This window comes from Nycticebus coucang, chromosome 8 (genome assembly GCF_027406575.1).
Source record: "Nycticebus coucang isolate mNycCou1 chromosome 8, mNycCou1.pri, whole genome shotgun sequence".
In the NCBI taxonomy this organism is placed as follows: Eukaryota; Metazoa; Chordata; class Mammalia; order Primates; family Lorisidae; genus Nycticebus; species Nycticebus coucang.
The window spans coordinates 77539063-77559114 of NC_069787.1; the positions used below are offsets into that span (position 1 = coordinate 77539063).

General features: G+C 43.0%; 1 protein-coding gene across 5 annotated transcripts in view; it reads left to right on the forward strand.

Annotated features, from left to right (window-relative positions):
- FBXL2 (F-box and leucine rich repeat protein 2) overlaps positions 1 to 19503 on the forward strand; it is an 84233-nt gene extending 64730 nt beyond the window's left edge. For 3 of the 5 annotated variants that reach the window (XM_053599934.1, XM_053599935.1, XM_053599938.1), the window contains 6 exons: positions 3525 to 3655; positions 6005 to 6065; positions 7405 to 7449; positions 8009 to 8065; positions 17905 to 18117; positions 18821 to 19503. In XM_053599934.1, the coding sequence (XP_053455909.1) occupies positions 3525 to 3655; positions 6005 to 6065; positions 7405 to 7449; positions 8009 to 8065; positions 17905 to 18117; positions 18821 to 18928 (615 nt within the window). In that variant the 3' untranslated portion in view covers positions 18929 to 19503. Of the gene's footprint in view, positions 1 to 3524; positions 3656 to 6004; positions 6066 to 7404; positions 7450 to 7941; positions 8066 to 17904; positions 18118 to 18820 lie in introns of those variants that run through there. The other 2 variants (XM_053599936.1, XM_053599937.1) reach the window with 2 other exon arrangements.
- Positions 19504 to 20052: the final 549 nt, after the last annotated feature.

A 20052-nucleotide genomic window follows, 5' to 3' on the forward strand; every position in this document is an offset into this window, starting at 1 on the left:
GACCTATCAATTTGTCACAAGATGAAAAAACAACAAAAAGGCATCATACGCAATACAAAGCCACTGGCATCTCTTCTAAAAATAGATCAGTTCTTGATTTTTTTTTTTTTTTTTTTTTGAGACAGAACTTCAAGCTGTTGCCCTGGGTAGAGTGCCGTGGCATCACAGCTCACAGTAACCTCCAACTCCTGGGCTCAAGCAATTCTCCTGCCTCCGCCTCCCAAGTAGCTGGGACTACAGGCGCCTGCCACAACGCCCGGCTATTTTTTTGGTTTCAGCCATCGTTGTTTGGCGCACCCCAGCTCGATTCAAACCCGCCAGCTCTGGTGTATGTGGCTGGAGCCTTAGCTGCTTGAGCCACAGGTGCCGAGCCGGTTTTTTTTTTGGTTTTTTTTTTTTTTTTGCAGTTTTTGGCCAGGGCTGAGTTTGAACCTGCCACCTCCAGCATATGGGGCCAGCGCCCGACTCCTTTGCACCCACAGGCGCAGCCCCGTTCTTGATTCTTTTAATAGAGTACAGGGGAAGCTATCAGGAATGCTGTGACTAGTTATTAACTGGTGGTGAAACCTGAAGAATTCATGATAGGTTTCAGTGTCTTTTTTTTACTTATAAATTGGGGGTGATGACATCTCTTAATGTTGTCTAAGTGGATAAAATAAGATAACTGATGTGAAATGCTTTGAAAAATAAACCATATATATAAGAGCAAGGTGGCGTTATCATTAGGGCATTAACCTATAAAAAATTATTGATGCTTCTTCACTGCCATTGTAAATATTGGTAATTGAGGAGGATGCTTATGCTTGCTATATCTTACGGAGTTTCTCAAGGGGTCATAGATTTTCAGAAAGGTGAGAGAAAGCCCTTTCGTTCAGCTTTTAATGAATGAATCATACATCTTAGGGTCTCTGATGGTGGGAGAAAAAGTAGAAACTATCTTCTGGACAAATCTTGATCTTATGAGCCTAGGCTATTTAAAAACAAGACCTTGACTTGGATATAGAATAGCACTGGCAGATGGCTTAAAGTTTCATACAGATGGGTGTGCTTATTTCTACGTGAATTAGTATACTTTTTTTGTTTGTTTTTTTATTTAAAAAATTCTTTTTTTTTTCTTTTTTTCTTGTTAAATCATAGCTGTGTACATTAGTGCAATCAAGGGGTACAATGTGCTGGTTTCATATACAATCTGAAATATTCTCATCAAACTGTTCAACGTAGCCTTCGTGGCATTTTCTTAGTTATTGTATGTAGACATTTGTATTCTGCCTTTAGTAAGTTTTGCCTGTACCCATTCTAAGATGCACCGTAGGTGTGGCCCCACCCATTACCCTCCCTCCACCCTAACCTCCCCCTTCCCTTCCCCTTCCTTGGCCCTTTCCTCATGGTCTTGTGCTATAGTTGGGTTATAGCCTTCATGTGAAAGCTGTAATTTGGCTTCATAGTAGGGCTGAGTACATTGGATACTTTTTCTTCCATTCCTGAGATACTTCGCTAAGAAGAAAATGTTCCAGCTCCATCCATGTAAACATGAAAGAGGTAAAGTCTCCATCTTTCTTTAAGGCTGCATAATATTCCATGGTATACATGTACCACAGTTTGCTAGTCCATTTGTGGGTCAATGGGCACTTGGGCTTCTTCCATGACTTAGCAATTATGAATTGGGCTGCAATAAACATTCTGGTACAGATGTCTTTGTTGTATTGTGATTTTTGGTCTTCTGGGTATAAACCTAGTAAAGGAATTATATAGGATTGAATGGCAGGTCTATTTTTAGGTCTCTAAGTATTCTCCAAACATCCTTCCAGAAGGAACATATTAGTGTGCATTCCCACCAGCAGTGTAGAATTGTGCCCTTTTCTCCACATCCACACCAACATCTCTGGTTTTGGGATTTTGTTATGTGGGCTACTCTTACTGGGGTTAGGTGATATCTCAGAGTAGTTTTGATTTGCATTTCTCTGATGATTAAGGATGATGAGCTTTTATTCATGTGTTTGTAGATCGTGCGTCTGTCTTCTTTAAAGAAGTTTCTCTTCAAGTCCCTTGCCCACCCTGAGATGGGATCACATGTTCTTTTATTGCTAATATGTTTGAGTTCTCTGTGGATTCTGGTTATTAGACCTTTATCGGATGTATAACCTGCAAATATTTTCTCCCATTCTGAGGGCTGTCTGCTTGCTTTACTTACTATGTTCTTGGCTGTGCAGAAGCTTTTTAGTTTGATCAGGTCCCAGTAATGTATTTTTGATACTGCTTCAATTGCCTGGGGAGTCCTCCTCATAAAATATTCACCCAGGCCAATTCCTTCAAGAGTTTTCCCTGCACTTTCTTCAAGTATTTTTATAGTTTCATGTCTTAAGTTTAAATCTTTTTTTTTGCAGTTTTTGGCTGGGGCTGGGTTTGAACCCGCCACCTCGGGCATATGGGGCCGGTGCCCTACTCCTTTGAGCCACAGGCGCTGCCCATTATGTTTAAATCTTTTATCCAGTGAGAGTCTATTTTAGTTAATGGTGAAAGGTGTGGGTCCAGTTTCAGTCTTCTACAGGTTGCCAGCCAGTTCACCCAGCACCATTTGTTAAATAGGGAATCTTTTCCCCACTGAATGTTTTTAATTGGCTTGTCAAAGATCAAATAACAGTAAGTGGCTGGATTCATCTCTTGGTTCTCTATTCTGTTCCAGACATCTATTTCTGTTTTTGTGCCAGTACCATGCTGTTTTGATTACTATCGATTTGTGATACCAGTTCTGTCTCAGGTCTGGTAGCGTGATTCCTCCTGCTGTATTTTTATTGCTGAGTAATGTTTTGGCTATTCGAGGTTTTTTCTGATTCCATATAAAGCAAAGTATTATTTTTTCGAGATCTTTAAAATATGACAATGGAACTTTAATAGAAATTGCATTAAAATTATATATTGCTTTGGGTAGTATAGACATTTTAACAATGTTGATTCTTCGTGAATTAGTATACTTAAGTGAACATACTATTTTAAATCTTTATGGTTAAATAGGTAGAATTCTAAGGCATTGATTGATTGTTTAGTGATTTAATTTTCCTATCTTGAAAACATGATGAAATATTGTAAATATACATATATGTGATTTGTATAGTAAATTTCTAAAGCATTAATCTATAGGAATTCAACCAAATATTATCACCTGACTAGGCAAATATCATGAGCTCTTTATTTCATCTGATTTTTTTATCATAGTCTATGAGTTTTATGAAAAGGACCAAATCTGTATCAATTATGATGACTCTGGGGGGGGGAGAGGAGGGTGTGGAATTTTAAACTTTTACTCTCCATTAGTAATGCTGTAACATTTTAAAGCTGTCTAGAGATAGTAGCAATACATACCTCCCCTCTGCTTCTCCATATTTTATAGAAGTTACTCGGATAAAATGCTAGTCCAGCAACCCAAACCAAAACTAGCTGAGTAATAGTGGGTCCCATTTTTCTGCTACCTCTGCTGCGGTGGTGATGGTGCCCTCTGATTTTTCTTTCTGTACACTTCTCCCCAGCGAATCACGGATGAGGGTGTGGTGCAGATATGCAGGGGTTGCCACAGGCTGCAGGCCGTCTGCCTTTCAGGTTGCAGCAACCTCACAGATGCCTCTCTCACAGCCCTGGGTTTGAACTGCCCAAGACTGCAGTGAGTATACCGTGCTTTTTGCTTTGTGGCTCAGAGCTTGGCTGGGCTGACCAAGAGTGCTTCCTGCAGAAGAGTAAGGTCTGGCCAGCAGGTAGAGCGGATGTGTGGGGAGGCAGTAGTAGTGGTGTAGTAGCCTTTTGTTGAGTAAATTGGTCCTTTTTGCTGGGTAAATGTGTACATCCAGTTCATGGAGGGATATAGTGGGAAAGTATAAAATGTCCACCACCAGTCAATCCAAACCTTAATTTCTTAGTGACTGTCACATATTTGGCCACCTAATTTGCCTCATCCTGTTACTGCTTTGATGGTGAGCAGAGGACTAGCCCTCGCATCCAGGTGTCACCAGGTTCTCCTTAGACCTGTTGCTAAATGGACAAAATGGGGGGAAATCACAGTCACCTTCTTATTTATCATCTTCCCAGTAGGAGAAAAGGTTTTTTTGTTTTGTTTTGAGACAGAGCCTTAAGCTGTCACCCTGGGTAGAGTGCCATGGCATCACAGCTCATAGCAACCTCCAACTCCTGGGCTCAAGCGATTCTCTGCCTCAGCTTCCCAAGTAGCTGGGACTATAGGCGCCCACCACAACACCAGTCTATTTTTTGGTTGCAGCTGTCATTGTTGTTTGGCGGCCCCAGGCTGGATTCGAACCCGCCAGCTCAGGTGTATGTGGCTGGCACCTTTGCTGTTTGAGACACAGGTGCTGAGCCTGGTTTTGTTTTAACAAATAATAATTTATATTCTGATTTTCAAGGTAATACATTATCATTACTGGCTGTGAATATAAAAATCTTAATAATATTAACAGATTAAGACTAATCATAGCTAACATCAACGGAGCTCATATATCTTCCTGACCTATAAGCATTATCTCATTTTATCCTCACTGCGTCTGTGAGGTAGGTACTATTATTCTCACCTGCTTTGCAGAGGAGAAACCGAGACTCAGAGAACATCACATAATTTATCCTGGATCACATGAAGCGTAAGAAGTAAAACTAGAATTTGAATTTATAGAGTTTGACTTCAGAACCAGCAAACTTAACTAAGCCCTTTATCAGTGGCAGGAAAAAAAGATACATTTTTAAAAGCTCTTTATTTACCAGTAATCCATTTCCTATGCTTACAGTAATTACATGCTCTTTTAAGAATCGTCTATTTTGTCCTTTGCTTGTTTTTCTTACTGTTATGTTAGAGAAGATTCTAGGTAATTTTGAGTTTTCTGCCTAATAGGAGGAATTTGGGTGATCAAAACTAGATAGGAACAAAGTCAAAATTATTGGTGTAAGAGAGTATTTAACTTAAAAATGCTATTCATGCATCCATCCCTATTAAGCTTGGGTAACTGATGGCTCGGCGCCTGTAGCACAGTGATTATGGCGCCGCCCACATACAGTGAGGCTGGCAGGTTCGAACACAGCTTGGGCCAGCTAAACAACAAAGACAATTGCAGCTGGGCATTGTGGCAGGCGCCTGTAGTCCCAGCTGCTTGGGAGGCTGAGGCAAGAGAATTACTTAAGCCCAGGAGTTTGAGGTTGCTGTGAGCTGTGATGCCATGCCACTCTACCAAGGGTGACACAGTGAGACTCTGTCTCAAAAAAAATAAAAATAAAAAAGCTTGGATAACTGAGAATTTACTTATGTTCTTCATTGCCTGCAATTTTTTAAATTTCCTTTAGGGCAAGTGGGAATTTCTTTTTTTCTTTTTCTTTTTGAGACAGAATCTCACTTTGTCCCCATGAGTAGAGTATCATGGCATCATAGCTCAGCAACCTCAAACTCTTGGGCTTGAGCAATCCTCTTGTCTCAACCTTCTGAGTAGCTGGGACTACAGGCATGCACCACAACGCCTGGCTAGTTTTTCTGTTAGAGAGATGGGGTCCCACTCTTGCTCAGGCTGGTCTTGAACTCCTGAGTTTAAGCAATCCACCTGCCTCAGCCTCTCAGAGTGCTAGGATTATAGGCGTGAGGCGCTGCGCCTGGCAGTAAGTGGGAATTTCAGTAAATGTAGTTTATCAAGATTACTTTGTTCAGTAAAACTTTGTTTTAATTATATTTAAAAGATAAGCAAATATTAGAATAAGATTTTAAAACAACAAAAATGTGCTACTATAGTGGGAAGATTCCTGGATTCTATTCAAGTTTGGCCTGGAATTTGGGGATTTCAGCAGGTTACATTCCTGCCTAAGCCTCATTCTTTTCATGTGTCCACTAGGGACAATATTCGTTTTTTTACAAAGAGTAGGGCTCGAAAGTGCATCAAAGAGCAAAACAGAAAGACTGCATGGTGAAGTGTGTGTCTCTGTCATTAACCAGCGGGCACTTCTTTCTCCCCTGCATGCCCTTCCCCAGGATTTTGGAGGCTGCACGATGTTCCCATTTGACTGATGCAGGCTTTACACTTTTAGCTCGGGTAAGACATAGTAGATTTTTAAAAAAGAACCTAACAGTAATTTACCTCCGAAATGCAGAGTGATTTGGAATGGTTTTGGGGTATGTACAAAACTGCCTTTGGAAAAGACAAGCACAAAGGAGAACGGAACCCTCAGAGTAGATCTTGTGATTTCTGCAGAAAGCCAGAAACCCAGGGAGGTCTTGTAGAGGGTCTAGGCCTCACTCTCACTTGCTAAGGTGGGATCACCCTGAGAGAGCCTCTTCCTGGCAGGAGGTGCCCTTCCTCACATGGAGCTGAATTTGGCCTCTTAGCAGCCCCCCTAACTAGGCTGTGCTTTGCCCTTTGCTCCATCTTCTCCATTGCCCAGTGAACACTAACCACCAGGGGGTCCTTCTGGTCCTGCTGCCAGGAATCTGTGTCCTTGTAGGGGTGCTGATACACTCTTCTTCCTACCCCACTACGGCCCCTCTCAGTTGGCAGAGTGCCCCCTCTCCATGCTTGCCCAGTGCCTATCCTGTGGCTAGACTCTATCTGGTGTGTATGAGCCACCAGGAATGTGTAGGTAACTCTCTTTATAGGCTGAGAGAAGGAATTGCAGCCTCGGGCAGACCTATTCCCATTTCCAAAGTAGAGCAGCTGTTCAGAAGTGCTGGTCCATTGGGTCACTTTAGGAATGGGGTGCACAATCCTTAATGGAAGAGAACAAGTATGCTAGACCCATTACTCAGAAGGATAGGGCAAAGGCCAGGCACGGTGGCTCACGCCTGTAATCCTAGCACTCTGGGAGGCCCAGGTGGGTGGATTGCCTGAGCTCAGGAGTTTGAGATGAGCCTAAGTAAGAGTGAGACCCTGTCTCTAAAAATAGCCGGGCGTTGTGGCAGATGCCTGTAGTCCTAGCTACTTGGGAAGCTGAGGCAAAAGAATCACTTAAGCCCAAGAGTTTGAGGTTGTTGTGAGCTGTGATGCCATGGCACTCAACCCCAGGGTGACTAAGACTATGTCTCAAAGAAGAAAAAAAAGGGCAGCGCCTGTGGCTCAGTGGGTAGGGTGCCGGCCACATATACCGAGGATGGCTGGTTCAAACCTGGCCCCAGCCAAATTGCAACAACAACAACAACAACAACAAAAATAGCCAGGCATTGTGGCGGGGGCGTGTAGTCCCAGCTACTCGGGAGGCTGAGGCAAGAGAATCACCTAAGCCCAGGAGCTGGAGGTCGCTGTGAGCTATGACGCCACAGCACTCTACTCAGGGAGATAAAGCGAGATTCTGTCTCTTAAAAAAAAAAGATAGGGCAAGCCACCAGCATTGCCCTACCCTCTGACCCTCATGGAAAGTGTGTCTTGTGGACTCTTCCAGAATTGCCACGACCTGGAGAAGATGGATCTTGAAGAATGCATCCTGGTGAGTAGATTCCTTACAGCCCTGCAGACCTGCCCTTCAGTCCCTGGTTGGCATATCCACCCTCCTTGCCCAACCTAGCGGTAGGGCTTGGGAACCCGTGAAGGCTATGGCAGTAGATGTACAAACTGTTGGCTGTTCTCAGTCATCAGATAAAACTATAGCAGACAAGTTCAAGATAGCTCCATCTTTTGCCAAACTTAAAAAAACAAACAAAAAGACCCCTTTTCTTTTTCACGGAACCTGCAGGAGAAATAAGCTTGCACGTCCAGTGCTGGGGGTGACTCTAAAGAGGAGAATCCTGGGGACCCTATGTGCCTACTCCCTCTTTATCCCTAGGTCCCCTCAGGGCACCACGGGAGAGAGCAAAGAATAGTTTTGTATCTCTAGGAGGGGGCAGGCACGAGGGTGCTTGTGAAGAGAGGAGCTCCCATCCCAAGTGTGCTTGAGATGAGTTTTTAATTCTCTTTTACACCTTTTGATTCTCATGTTCAGGAGAAGCCAAGATTAGGTATTAAGTTCTGGTGTAGAAGCCACACTGACACAGCGTGTTTCTCTCCAGATAACCGACAGCACACTCATCCAGCTCTCCCTTCACTGTCCTAAACTGCAAGCCCTGGTGAGTCTGAGGTGTTTGTGACATTAGTCACCTTTTCACCACAAGAATCTTTTGGGTTCCCTTTCTCTAAAGCTGTCATCGTTCTTGGTTTCAAAGATTGATTAGTTGGGCTAACTTGGGAGGCAGGGTATCTAAATATTACTGCTTTCATTCTACTGTGAACCCTGTGTCCTTACCAATTCACTGAAGTTCATGTTCATCTTGTCAGATGGAGTGAAAATTAGCATGTTAAAATGTTATAATCTAAGACAAAAGATGGTAGCCCTCCTGTGTTATATTTATATCCCATATGATATGGGGGAAAGGAATGAGAATATATTAAAAGATCCAAAACGAGCCAGCATCACTCTCATGCACGAAGATGTCTCATGTGCATTTCACATCCGGCTGTTCCCCGACTGTGAGCCTGGGGAACGGGTTCCCATCCCTTTAGCCAACCCTTGTGTGGGAATCTGTGCTATGTCTGCTAGACAACATCCAAGTGTTGTGGACACTGTCACTGGTACACTTTATCAGGGAAGAAACCGTGGCTCAAAGTGGTTAAGGGGTTTGCTGAAAGCTTCGCAGAGGCCCCAGGTCTCTTGGCCTCCCCTGGGTCTGGTCTGCCCACTGCCCTGTCCTGCAAGCAACAGATTATCCTTTGGCCAGCTTTCCCCTGTTGTCTTTGAAACTTGCTCTCTCCTCGGGATAGAATTCTGTAACATCATTAAAGCCCCATTTGGCCTTGAATTACTCTCTTTGCCAATTTTTCTTATTTTCACATTTTCTCTGGACTTTCTTCAGGCACAAGTGTCCTCTGGGACTTTATAACGGAAGAGTTTTGGGTCAGATTTTAGAGGTCAGTCAGGAACCTAGCAGCATCGAAATTCTCTTCAGTAAATCATTTCTCTGCAGATAATTTTGTAGTTCTAATGTCTTACCACCAAATTGGTTCAGATCTGGTTTTAGAATTACAGAACCTGAAACACAGATGTGCTTTCCCCTTCTATCCTCCTGTTGTCTCCTGCAACCTTTGGCCTCTAGGAGATATGGGGAAAGTTTGGAGCCCTATGCCTTATTTCCTGCTTTAACCTCTGACTTTACCCTCCTACCTCTCTGCTGCCCAGTGGCTATCTCTGTGTTACCTCGACACACCGAGGCTGAGACTCTCACCTCTTCATCAGTTTGCACAAGAAGTCTCACGGCAGGTACCCAGGGCCTCCACTAGCTCCCTAACTCCTGTTCTGGCTCCCATTTCCTCATGGATACTGGAGCCCCCAGCAGCTGGCAGGGAATGTCTTCCAAATAAATAGTGTTGTCCCCAGCAGGGTTTCTGGTGACTGAAAATCTTCTCCATTTCCCCCCTTGTATTCATATATACTTCTTACTTCCAGAAAGGGAACTTAGAGTAAAATATAAGCTATAATAAAACCAGAAGCCTCAGATAAGAGCCCAAAATAAAAAAACCTGGAGAATTATTAACAGAAAAGTGGAAAAACAATTGCAAGTTAAGTCATAATTTAGCTTTGAGATTCTAACAGTCAACACAGAAAAGGAAATGCTGTGGATTGTATCTGTTTCATGTTCATCAGATTTACTCTGGCTCTTCCCCTAAGCGGCCTGAGGTGATCTGTGAAAATGGTTCGCTATTCACTTGACCCAGAAAACCCCACAAAGTCATGCAAGTCAAGAGGCTCAAATCTTCGTGTTCACTTTAAGAACACACGTGAAACTGCCCAGGCCATCAAGGGTATGGATATATGAAAAGCCACCAAGTATCTGAAGGACGTCACCTTAAAGAAACAATGTGTACCATTCCGACGTTACAATGGTGGAGTTGGTAGGTGTGCCCAGGCCAAACAGTGGGGCTGGACACAGGGTCCGTGGCCCAAAAAGAGTGCTGAATTTTTGCTGCATATGCTTAAAAATGCAGAGAGTAATGCTGAACTTAAGGGTTTAGATGTAGATTCTCTGAGCATATCCAAGTGAACAAAGCACCCAAGATGCGTTGCCGAACTTACAGAGCTCATGGTCGCATTAGCCCATCCTTGAGATGATCCTTACTGAAAAGGAATAGATTGTTCCCAAACTAGAAGAGGAGGTAGCACAGAAGAAAAAGATATCCCAGAAGAAACTGAGGAAACAAAAACTTAGGGCACGGGAATAGATGCAACATAAAATAAATGCAAATAACAGTAAAAAAAAAACAAAAAAAAACAGATTTACTCTGAATACTTCCTAAGGACCACCACATGCCAGGCACTCCTCTAGGCCCGGGAAAAGAATAGATAATTCATCAGGAGAGAACAGCTTTATCCTGATGCTGAAATTCCAGAGACACGTGTGTTCTGGATCTTTAGTTAAGGGGTACATAAAGAACACTACCTGTTTTGCTAATGGATAGTAATAGCAATGCCTCTATAGCCCTTAACCAAAGCTGAGGACAAGTTAAAGTACATTTCTACTGCAGTGGGTCCCACTGCGCAGACATACAGCCGGCTCACAGGCAACATGGGACGCGGCAGTGGTGCGGATGCAGCAGGATGTACCAAGTCCACGTGGGCAGGTGGCCCTGAGGGAGTGGCCCAGTCCCCACTCGAAGAAACCTCATGTTCTTATGGGAAAGTCACAGTGCTGACCATGACAGATCCCCTCAGGGTCTGCAGCAGGGATCAAGGAGGCAGCACTGTTGGGGAAAACTCCCTAAGCTCAGAATTTTGAAATATGGCTTTTATCTTTCACTAAAGATCCACAAGCAGGAACAAAGGAAAGTGACTACCAGCCTGAAACCAGGTGACTGTTGCACCTCAGGTTGTAACAGTTTCTCAGCTTCTCCTGCACGTGACAAGGCCTGTGTGCGTGCACCACCCTTCAGGAGTGACTCTGTGATCCTCACAGGAGGAAGGGCCCTAGACTCTCACAGAGGTCTTAGGGTGAGGCGATGAGGATGAATGAGGCAGGGATCCGAGCCTGGTGGCATTGCTCATGGTGGTCTCTAGCCAGCTTCAAAAGGCTGACAGACAGCCTAAAGGGCCACTGTCTGTGGCTCCACCTGAAGGAAGCAGAAAAACTCCTGTTTTGCTCCCAAATTGAGACTCTGGCTTATATAGACCTTCTAGTTAACTCTCAGAATGTGGAGATTCACAAGACCCATTAGGCCACTCCCAAAGCTTCACAAGCAGAGTGATGCCTATGCTTTTCTTTAAGTGCTGAAAGAAGAGAATTCTTAACCCAGAATCCTATATCCAGTGGAACTATCCCTCAGAAATCAAGAGGAAAACAAGATACCTCAGATGAAGGAATATTAAGTAAATTTGTTCCCAACAGGTCTACCCTGTAAGAATGGTAAAGGAAGTTCTCTAAAAGGAAAAGGAAAGAAGTCCATGAGTTTCAAGATACACAATAATCAAGAGGCGTAAAATCTATGTTGAAAAAAAACGAAGACCTCCCAGCAATACCCATAAGCTGAGCTAGCTGAAACTTGCACGGGTGAATCAGAAAGGATGCTACTGACTTGTTTTTTGGAAGTGAAATAATGGACCATAAAAAGTCTGTCTTAAAACTTTTGTAGTGACTCATCTATGAGGTATCTAGTCAAATTCATAGAAACAAAGTAGAACAGCGATTGGTAGGGGATGGGGAAAGGGAAAATGGAGAGTTGTTTAATGGGTACAGAGTTTTAATTTTGCAAGATGAGAAAGTTCTGGAGATCCAGTGTACAATATGAATATACTTAAATATTGAACTATACACTTTAAAATGGTAAAGATGGTAATAAAGATAATAGGAAAATTTTTGAGCGCTTGGAAACTAAACAGTATACTTCCAAATAATCCATGGGTCAAAGAGGAAGTCTCAGGGGAAATTTTTAAAACTAATAGGTTGGGGTTTTTTTGTTTTGTTTTTTGAGACAGAGTCTCACTATGTTGTTCTCGGTAGAGTGCTGTGGTATCACAGCTCACAGCAACCTCAGACTCTTGGGCTTAAGCGATTCTCTTGTCTCAGCCTCCCAGGTAGCTAGACTACAGACGCCTGCCACAATGCCTGGCTATTTTTTGTTGCATTTGTCATTGTTTAGCTGGCTCGGGCTGGGTTTGAACCTGTCAGCCTTGGTGTATGTGGCTGGTGCCATAACCACTGTGCTACGGGCGCCGAGCCTTTGTTTTGTTTGTTTAAGAGGCAGGGTCTTGCTCTATTGCCCAGGTTAGAGAGCAGTAGCATGATCATCACTCACTCCAACCTTGAACTCCTGGCCTAAAGTGATCTTCCTACCTAAGCATCCCAAGTAGCTAAGACTACAGGTGTGTACCATCATGCCTAGCTCATTTTTTATTTTTTTAGGAGATATGGTCTCTCACTATGTTGTCCAGGCTGGTCTTGAATTCCTGGCATCCAGCAATCCGTCTACCTCAGCCTCCCAAAGTGCTGGGATTACAGGCATGAGCCAGTGTATAAATGTTAAAATGTATTTTAATTAAATAAATACTTATTAAGCAAGCACTAATACTTTAAAAAAGAACTGTGGTTATAACATGAAAACTAGCATGGCGTATCTGGTAGTGTGAAATTTACACTTTATTTTTAGTTGGTCTCAGAAGATGGCAGCACATAGGGATATTTGTTTAGTTTGGTTGAGATTAGGGTTAGCTAACTAGTAATGCAGTCAATCATATTGTTATTGTAAAGAAATATCTGTGATTCTATTAATATAAACAAAAATAAGTTTAAATGAAAATACAAAATACTACAATTTGTGGGACACAGCTACAGCAGTGCTGAGAGTTTATGAGACTAAATACTTAGATTAAAAATGAAGTCTTAATAATCTAAGCTTCCACCCCCAAGATACCAAAAAAAAAAAGAGCAAAATGAAGGAAGGATATATTCAAGGTAATAGTAGAAATTGATACAACGAAAAAGGGAAGAATAGAAGGAAAATCACTGAAACAAAAAGCTGGTTCTTTGGAAACAGACCTCTAACGCAACTGACAAAGAGAGACACCAACCGCCAATATCAGGGATGAAACTGGATGTCGCCAGACCTGCAAGACACCAAAAAGAAAGTAAGAGGCTGGGCACAGCGGCTCACCCCTGTAATCTCAGCACTCCGGAAGGCCAAGGCAGGAGGATCAAGCCTGAGCAAGAGGGGGACCTCTGTCTCTACTAAAAATAGAAAAATCGCTGGGTGCGTTGTGGCAGGCGCCTGTACGCCCAGCCACTGGGAGGCTGAGGCGGGAGGATTGCTTGAGCCCAAGAGTTTGAGGTTGCGGTGAGCTAGGCTGATGCCGTGGCGCACTAACCTGGGCAACAAAGTGACACTGTCTCAAAAAGAATCCTAAGGACAACTTTACATAAATAAATTTGACAGAACAAATGGACAAACTAGCAAAATTCATTCAATATAAAGCAGACAATATGAATAGCTGTATAACTGCTAAACAATAGAATTTATAACTTTAAGACTCCAAAAAAAGGAATGTCCCGATTCAGATTGGTTTCATTAGAGAATTCTACCAAAAAATTAAGGAATTAACCCCAGTTCTATACAAATCTCTTTTAGAAAATAGATGAGAAAACATTTTATAACCCATTTGTTTTTATAAGGTCAGTAATACCAATATCAAAAACAAACAAAACAGCACCAAAATGTCAATGTCCTTGACAAAATATTTGTGAGTAGAATTTAGCAATATTGAAAAATAATTATTATAACAGCATGACCAAGCAGGGTTTATTTCAGAGTTATAAGTCTAGTTTTATGTTTGAATTTGTATAATGCCCCATGTTAATAAGCTAAAAAAATATTACCTGATCCTATCAAAACTTTTTTTTGAGATAAGTTTTTGCTCTGTCACTCAGGCTGGAGTGCAGTGGTGCAGTCACAGCTGACTGTAATCACCACAGCCCCTCCAAAGTGCTGGGATTCTAGGTGTGTGCCACCATACCTGACCTATGATAACATCAGTTCATTCAGAAAAAGGATTTGACAAAATTCCAAGTTCTAAGTGCCTAGAATACAGGAGAAAACCTGACTCTCATTTCAAAGCCTCCAGTTACCATGTTCCCTCTGTGGGTAACGTCTGTGTCCCTAGAGAAATTCCGTGTGCACAGAGAGGTGGTTTTCTGTTTCTGTCCTGCCCCTCTCCCTCCCTGCCTCCCTCTCACACACACAATATCCAGGGAAGCAGAGGACACCTGCTAGTGCAGTTTAATGCACTTCCAGGACCTGCCTTGGATCGCCTGCCCCAGCGTCCAGCCCCCTTTGACTCAGGAATGTGACAGTATCAATAAGCTGTGTGCTTCCCAAATGTGTAATGCCTAGCAATGGTAAACATGTTTTCCTATAAACTTCCTTCTTCCTGACACCTCCCATAGACAGCCTTACCCCTCTGACCTCTGCCAGGGATGAGTAACAGTGCTGGGCAGGGGGAAAAGACCAAGCCTGAGCTGCTTGTAATTGGCAAGTCTCAACTTCTTTTGAGCCACAATGTCCTCATCTGTAAAATGGGAATACCCCCTACTCTGCGGGGTTGTTCTGAAGAATGAGTGAGGTGCCTAAAGCAGACAGCGCTGATTAATGGCTACCTTGTTAGTGTAACATGAAAGGCTTTGTGAAAGACATTGGTGGTAGATTTGCTGTTCCTCAGAGCAGGTCAAGGAATTTGGTGATTTTCCTCAAATCAGTTTTTTTTTTTGAGACAGAGCCTCAAGCTCTCAGTAGAATGCCATGGCGTCCCCACCTCACAGCAACCTCCAACTCCTGGGCTTAAGCGATTCTCTTGCCTGAGCCTCCCAAATAGCTGGGACTACAGGCACCCACCACAACGCCCGGCTGTTTTTTGGTTGTAGTTGTCATCACTGTTTGGCAGGCCCGGGCTGGATTCGAACCCGCCACCTCTGGTATATGTGCCTGGCGCCTTAGCCGCTTGAGCTATAGGCGCCGAGCCTCAAATCAGTTTTTATATAAATATCTGTATATTCCACTAAGTTTTTCAATTGATATTAGAACATCTCCTTTGTCTCATATGCTACCATTAACTTCTTGAATTCTTAATTTTCCTGTAGTGAAACAGTGAAGTTGGCATTCATACACAACCTCCCTCCTCCTCCTTTCCCAATCTGTGTGTGAATATATACACGTAAATATGGATATGTAATTAAACATATATATATACACACACATACATATGGCAGTGGCCTACCACTTGCTCTCAACTGTGTCTATTTTTGTATTCAATAATTTGGCCGTCAGGGCAGGAAAAAAAGTTCATTTATCATTGGAGTGTAAATCAATGTACTCCCATAAACTGTTACCATGACCTCAGAAAGCCCTTCTGTTCCCTTCCAAAGCACCAACTCCCAAGAGCAGTGACTTCCAACAGCATATATTAGTTTTGCCTATTTTTGTATTTTATTTAGATTATGTGAGTAGTCACTAGGTGATAGGAATTAATTTTTTAGAAAGCGTTTTTTTAGGCCGGGCAGGGTAGCTCACACCTGTAATCTGGGAGGCCGAGATGGGTGGATTACCTCAGTTCCAGACCAGCCTGAGCCAGAGTGAGACCTCACCTCTAAAAATAGCTGGGTGTTGGGGCAGGTGCCTATAGTCCCAGCTACTTGGGAGGTTGAAGCAAGAGAATTGATTGAACCCAAGAGTTTGAGATTGTTGTGAGCTGTGACCCCACAGCACTGTACTAAGGGCGGCAAAGTGAGACTCTGTTTGAAGAAAAGGAAAGTATTTTTTAGGCTCAGCACCCATAGCATAGTGGTTACGGTGCCAGCCACATGCACTGAGGCTGGCAGGTTCAAACCGGGCCTCGGCCAGCTAAACAACAATGACAATTCCAACAAAAAATAGCTGGGCATTGTGGCGGGCACCTGTAGTCCCAGCTACCTGGGAGGCTGAGGCAAGAGAATCGCGTAAGCCCAAGTTTCAGGTTGCTACGAGCTATGATGCTACAGCATTCTACCTAGGGTGGCATAGTGAGACTCTCTCAAAAAAAAAAAAAAAAAACTAAACTAAACTATTTTTTAAATATGAATGCAATCATGTGCATTCTTGTATCTGGTCTCATTGCTCTCAATATTACATTACGGATGAATATTACAATTCATCCGTATTGTTGCATGTAGTTATGGTCATTCTTGTTATAGTATGGAACATGCAACACTGATTTATCTAACCTTATTTTATTTTTGAGACAGAGTCTCACTTTCAACCTCAGTAAAGTACCGTGGTGTCATAGATAACAGCAACCTTTAACTCTTGGGCTCAAGCGATCCTCTTGCCTCAGCCTCCCAAGTAGCTGGGACTACAGGCACCTGCCACAATGCCTGGTTATTTTTTAGTTGTAGTTGTTATTGTTGTTTAGCAGGCCCAGGCCAGGTTCAAGCCCACCAGCCCTGGTGTATGTGGCCGGCCCCCTAACCACTGAGCTACAGGTGCTGAAGCTGAGCCTATCTATCCTTTCTGCCATTGAATATTTGAGAATTTTCTGGTTTGGTGCTATTGTAACCACTATTGCTCCCTATTGGTGAACATATTCATGCATTTCAGTCAGGAATATTCAAATTCTCCCTGCAACATATGTCAGTTCAAGATGTTCCACATTCTCACCAGCACTTCTTTTTCATCCTTTTCATTTTAGCCATTCTACATGATCTCTTTGAAAAACAAATGTAAAATCACAGTCTCCTTAAAACTCAGAAAAGACTTGGAATCAAAATTCAGTTCTTTTTCGTGGCCTACAGGACTCTGCGATCTGACCCCACCGCGCAGTTCCAGCTGCATCTCCCTTCCCACCTGTCAGCAGACCTTTCCCCAAATGCCGTCCTTGCCATCCTCCTGCCACCCCGGGTCTAGCACACAACACACTCTGCTTTCTTTCCTGCGAGTGCCTCCAATTCTTCAAGTATTGACTTAGTGGTCTCTACTTCAGGTCAAATCCTGCTATCGTGTGATGTCAGAGCAATTACCCCAGCTTCAGTGTAACAGTAATTATGCTACTTCATTTCTAGGCTCTCTAATCTGGGCTCCTCCAGTGCAGAGGAGTGTATTTTTATTCACCATTATACACACATAGCCTCGCACAGAGCTGGAACTCACGTATTCGAAGAAACAAATGCAGGCTGGGGATATAGCTGCAGTACGTTTTGCCTCTGCAGCGTTTTTACGGTGGGGTGAATCTTACATTTGATATGCATGAAGGTGAAACTGTCAGGGCTGAAACTGTTTATTGATAGGAAGAATTTAAGAGAATTACAGAAATGTCATTTGTCTATATGTTAATATGAATTTATTTTCTGCAACTTTTACTGTTTACTAAAGAGAAGCTAGAAGTGTCAGATCACATTGTTCAAGGTCTCTCTGATTATAACCTTCAAAGATGCTCAGTACATCTCTGAGTCATGGCTATTTGCAGAATTTTCTAAACTAAGACAGACTTCATAGATTTCACAGCCTCTCCTCAAATGGAGAATTAGGGAACAAAACTGCTCAAGGGTGCTAAATTCTGAAATTTCCCCTGAAAACTGCACATCCATGTTTACACCATCAGAAAGGTGAGAGAAGTCATTGCCCAGGGGCAGCAGAGGCCCCAGAGGCTTTGCGTTTGGTCTTCCCTGCCTGTTAAACAGCATCTTGCCTGTTCTGTGATGCTGTAACAGAAAACCAGAGACTAATTTATGATGAACAGTAATTTATTTCTCACAGTTCTAGAGGTTGAGAAGTCCAAGATCAAAGAGCCAGTATGTGCTGAAGACCTTGGTGGAAGCAGAGGGGCAGAGGCTTCCCCTGCTTCCCTAGGCCTGAGCCTCTCTGAGAGGGTCCTGCAAACATTTCCCTTATGCTCCCGTTCCAGAGCCTGTCCCACTGTGAGCTCATCACAGACGATGGGATCCTGCACCTGAGCAACAGCACCTGTGGCCACGAGAGGCTGCGGGTACTGGAGTTGGACAACTGCCTCCTCATCACGGACGTGGCCCTGGAACACCTGGAGAACTGCCAGGGCCTGGAGCGCCTGGAGCTGTACGACTGCCAGCAGGTTACCCGTGCAGGCATCAAGCGGATGCGGGTAGGTGTGGCCAAGAAGCAGACACACCTGGGGTAGCTTCTCAAGGACTACATAAAAAATCAACATCCACGTTCTCCATTGTCATGAGCCAATAATTATGCAAAGCACTCTAGTTACACAGATGTCATCTTAGACTTCTTTATAATTCCTCTGTATAGATTCTGCCTAGCAAGATTCAACTTCAGTGGGTCGAGGGTAAAGGTTTCACATACTTTGATGTTTAGCACCCTTATTATAAAGGCCTCCATTAAAGGAAAGCAACTTAATGTCATTATCAGTGGAAGATAGTACGCACTCTTGGCTAACTTCCCCATGAGAGCACTCAACTGAATTTGGCTTTCTTTCTCCATATAGTTCATCTCTGATTGTTTTCTTGATTATGCTTTGAATTTAGCCAACTGCATTTATACTCCAAAGCAGCCCCATCCAGGGTGCAACAGCTATAGAGAACTTTCACTTGGTTTGCAAATAGATCTGGTTATTGTTCCTGGGCCAAAATATATTAGGAGTTTCCATCTGTCCTTAGAGGTACTTTTGAGGGGTGGGGTAAGGAGGAGGGCAATGGAAGTAGCTCTAAGCCTATGGCAGAAATTCTATTTGAATGCTCTGCCTAATACCATAGGCTTGTCTAGGATTATGATCACGATACTAAAAATACCAGCTAAGGATGCCTCCACCTTTTTTTTCTTCTTTATCCTTCCAGGCTCAGCTCCCTCATGTCAAAGTCCATGCCTACTTTGCACCTGTCACCCCGCCCACAGCAGTGGCAGGAAGTGGACAGCGACTGTGCAGGTGCTGTGTCATTCTCTGACAGCAGCTGCCCAGGCCTGAGGGGTGACGAGGCATCCCTTCCTCCAGAAGGCCCGAGTCTTCCTGACTTACTCATCACCCAAACCTGTTGATTCTCCATTGGGAAAGGCATTTACAGGTAAAAGACTTCTGTATGGATTGCAGTAACTCTGGTGATGGCTTTCACCTTTATTCTGCTGTGATACAATCAAATCAAAGCCTTGTGTCAGTTAACACGTGGCAACTGGTCTCAGTACAGCTAGGACCATGCCAGAAATCTGGATCTCCTAAGAGGTGGGTGCCTACTTTAGGTACCAAAGTCCTACCCTTGGCTTTATCAGCATTCCTCAAACAGACCATCAGTGTTAGCACAAATCGAGCAGAAAAAATAAGCTGTTGATTTTCTACCTGACACTTAAGCCAGTGGCCTATTTTTAATTCACAATGATTCCATTTTGATCAGCAGGACTTTTCCACTTTGAAGATTAAATGGCAACTTTTTCAAAGTGATTGTACTGCAGATTCATAATGCCTGATAGTTTTATATGTTGAGACTTACGTGGAAGGCATGGTAATAGGTTTTCTTAAGACACCAAAGAAAAGAAGACTCTAAACTGGGTGGAGCAGGGTCTTCACCTTTGTTTCTGTCAACTTGTCATATACACCTCCAGGGACCAAAACCTAAACAAAAGCAACTCAAGAGTTTGTGTTGCCTGATTGGAAATTATAAGCTCTGGCATATGTTACAGACACAATGAATTTTTGTTAAAGAAAAAAAGCTAATTATGTTCAGCCTCTCACAAAACAGGGAGGATCTTAAAGAAATAGAATTAAAGCTTAAGTTATCTCTAATATAACCAATTAAAAATGAATGGATGCATGTAGAATGGATGTGACGTTTTTCAAGTTTATTTTAAAATCTTAAAAAATCAGACCATACCGGAACTTGTCAAAAATTTTACACACTTAAAACTCAAATCAGTAAAGTGTTGGCACCTTTTAGACTCATAAAATTGAATAAACCATTGTAATGCTTAAAAAATTAAGTCAGAGGGTTTTATTGCTGTGATTTTTATGGCAGGCAAATCTAAGCAAAACCGTTTTCTAAATTCAGATCTTCCTAATGTTATCTGACATCTGATTAGA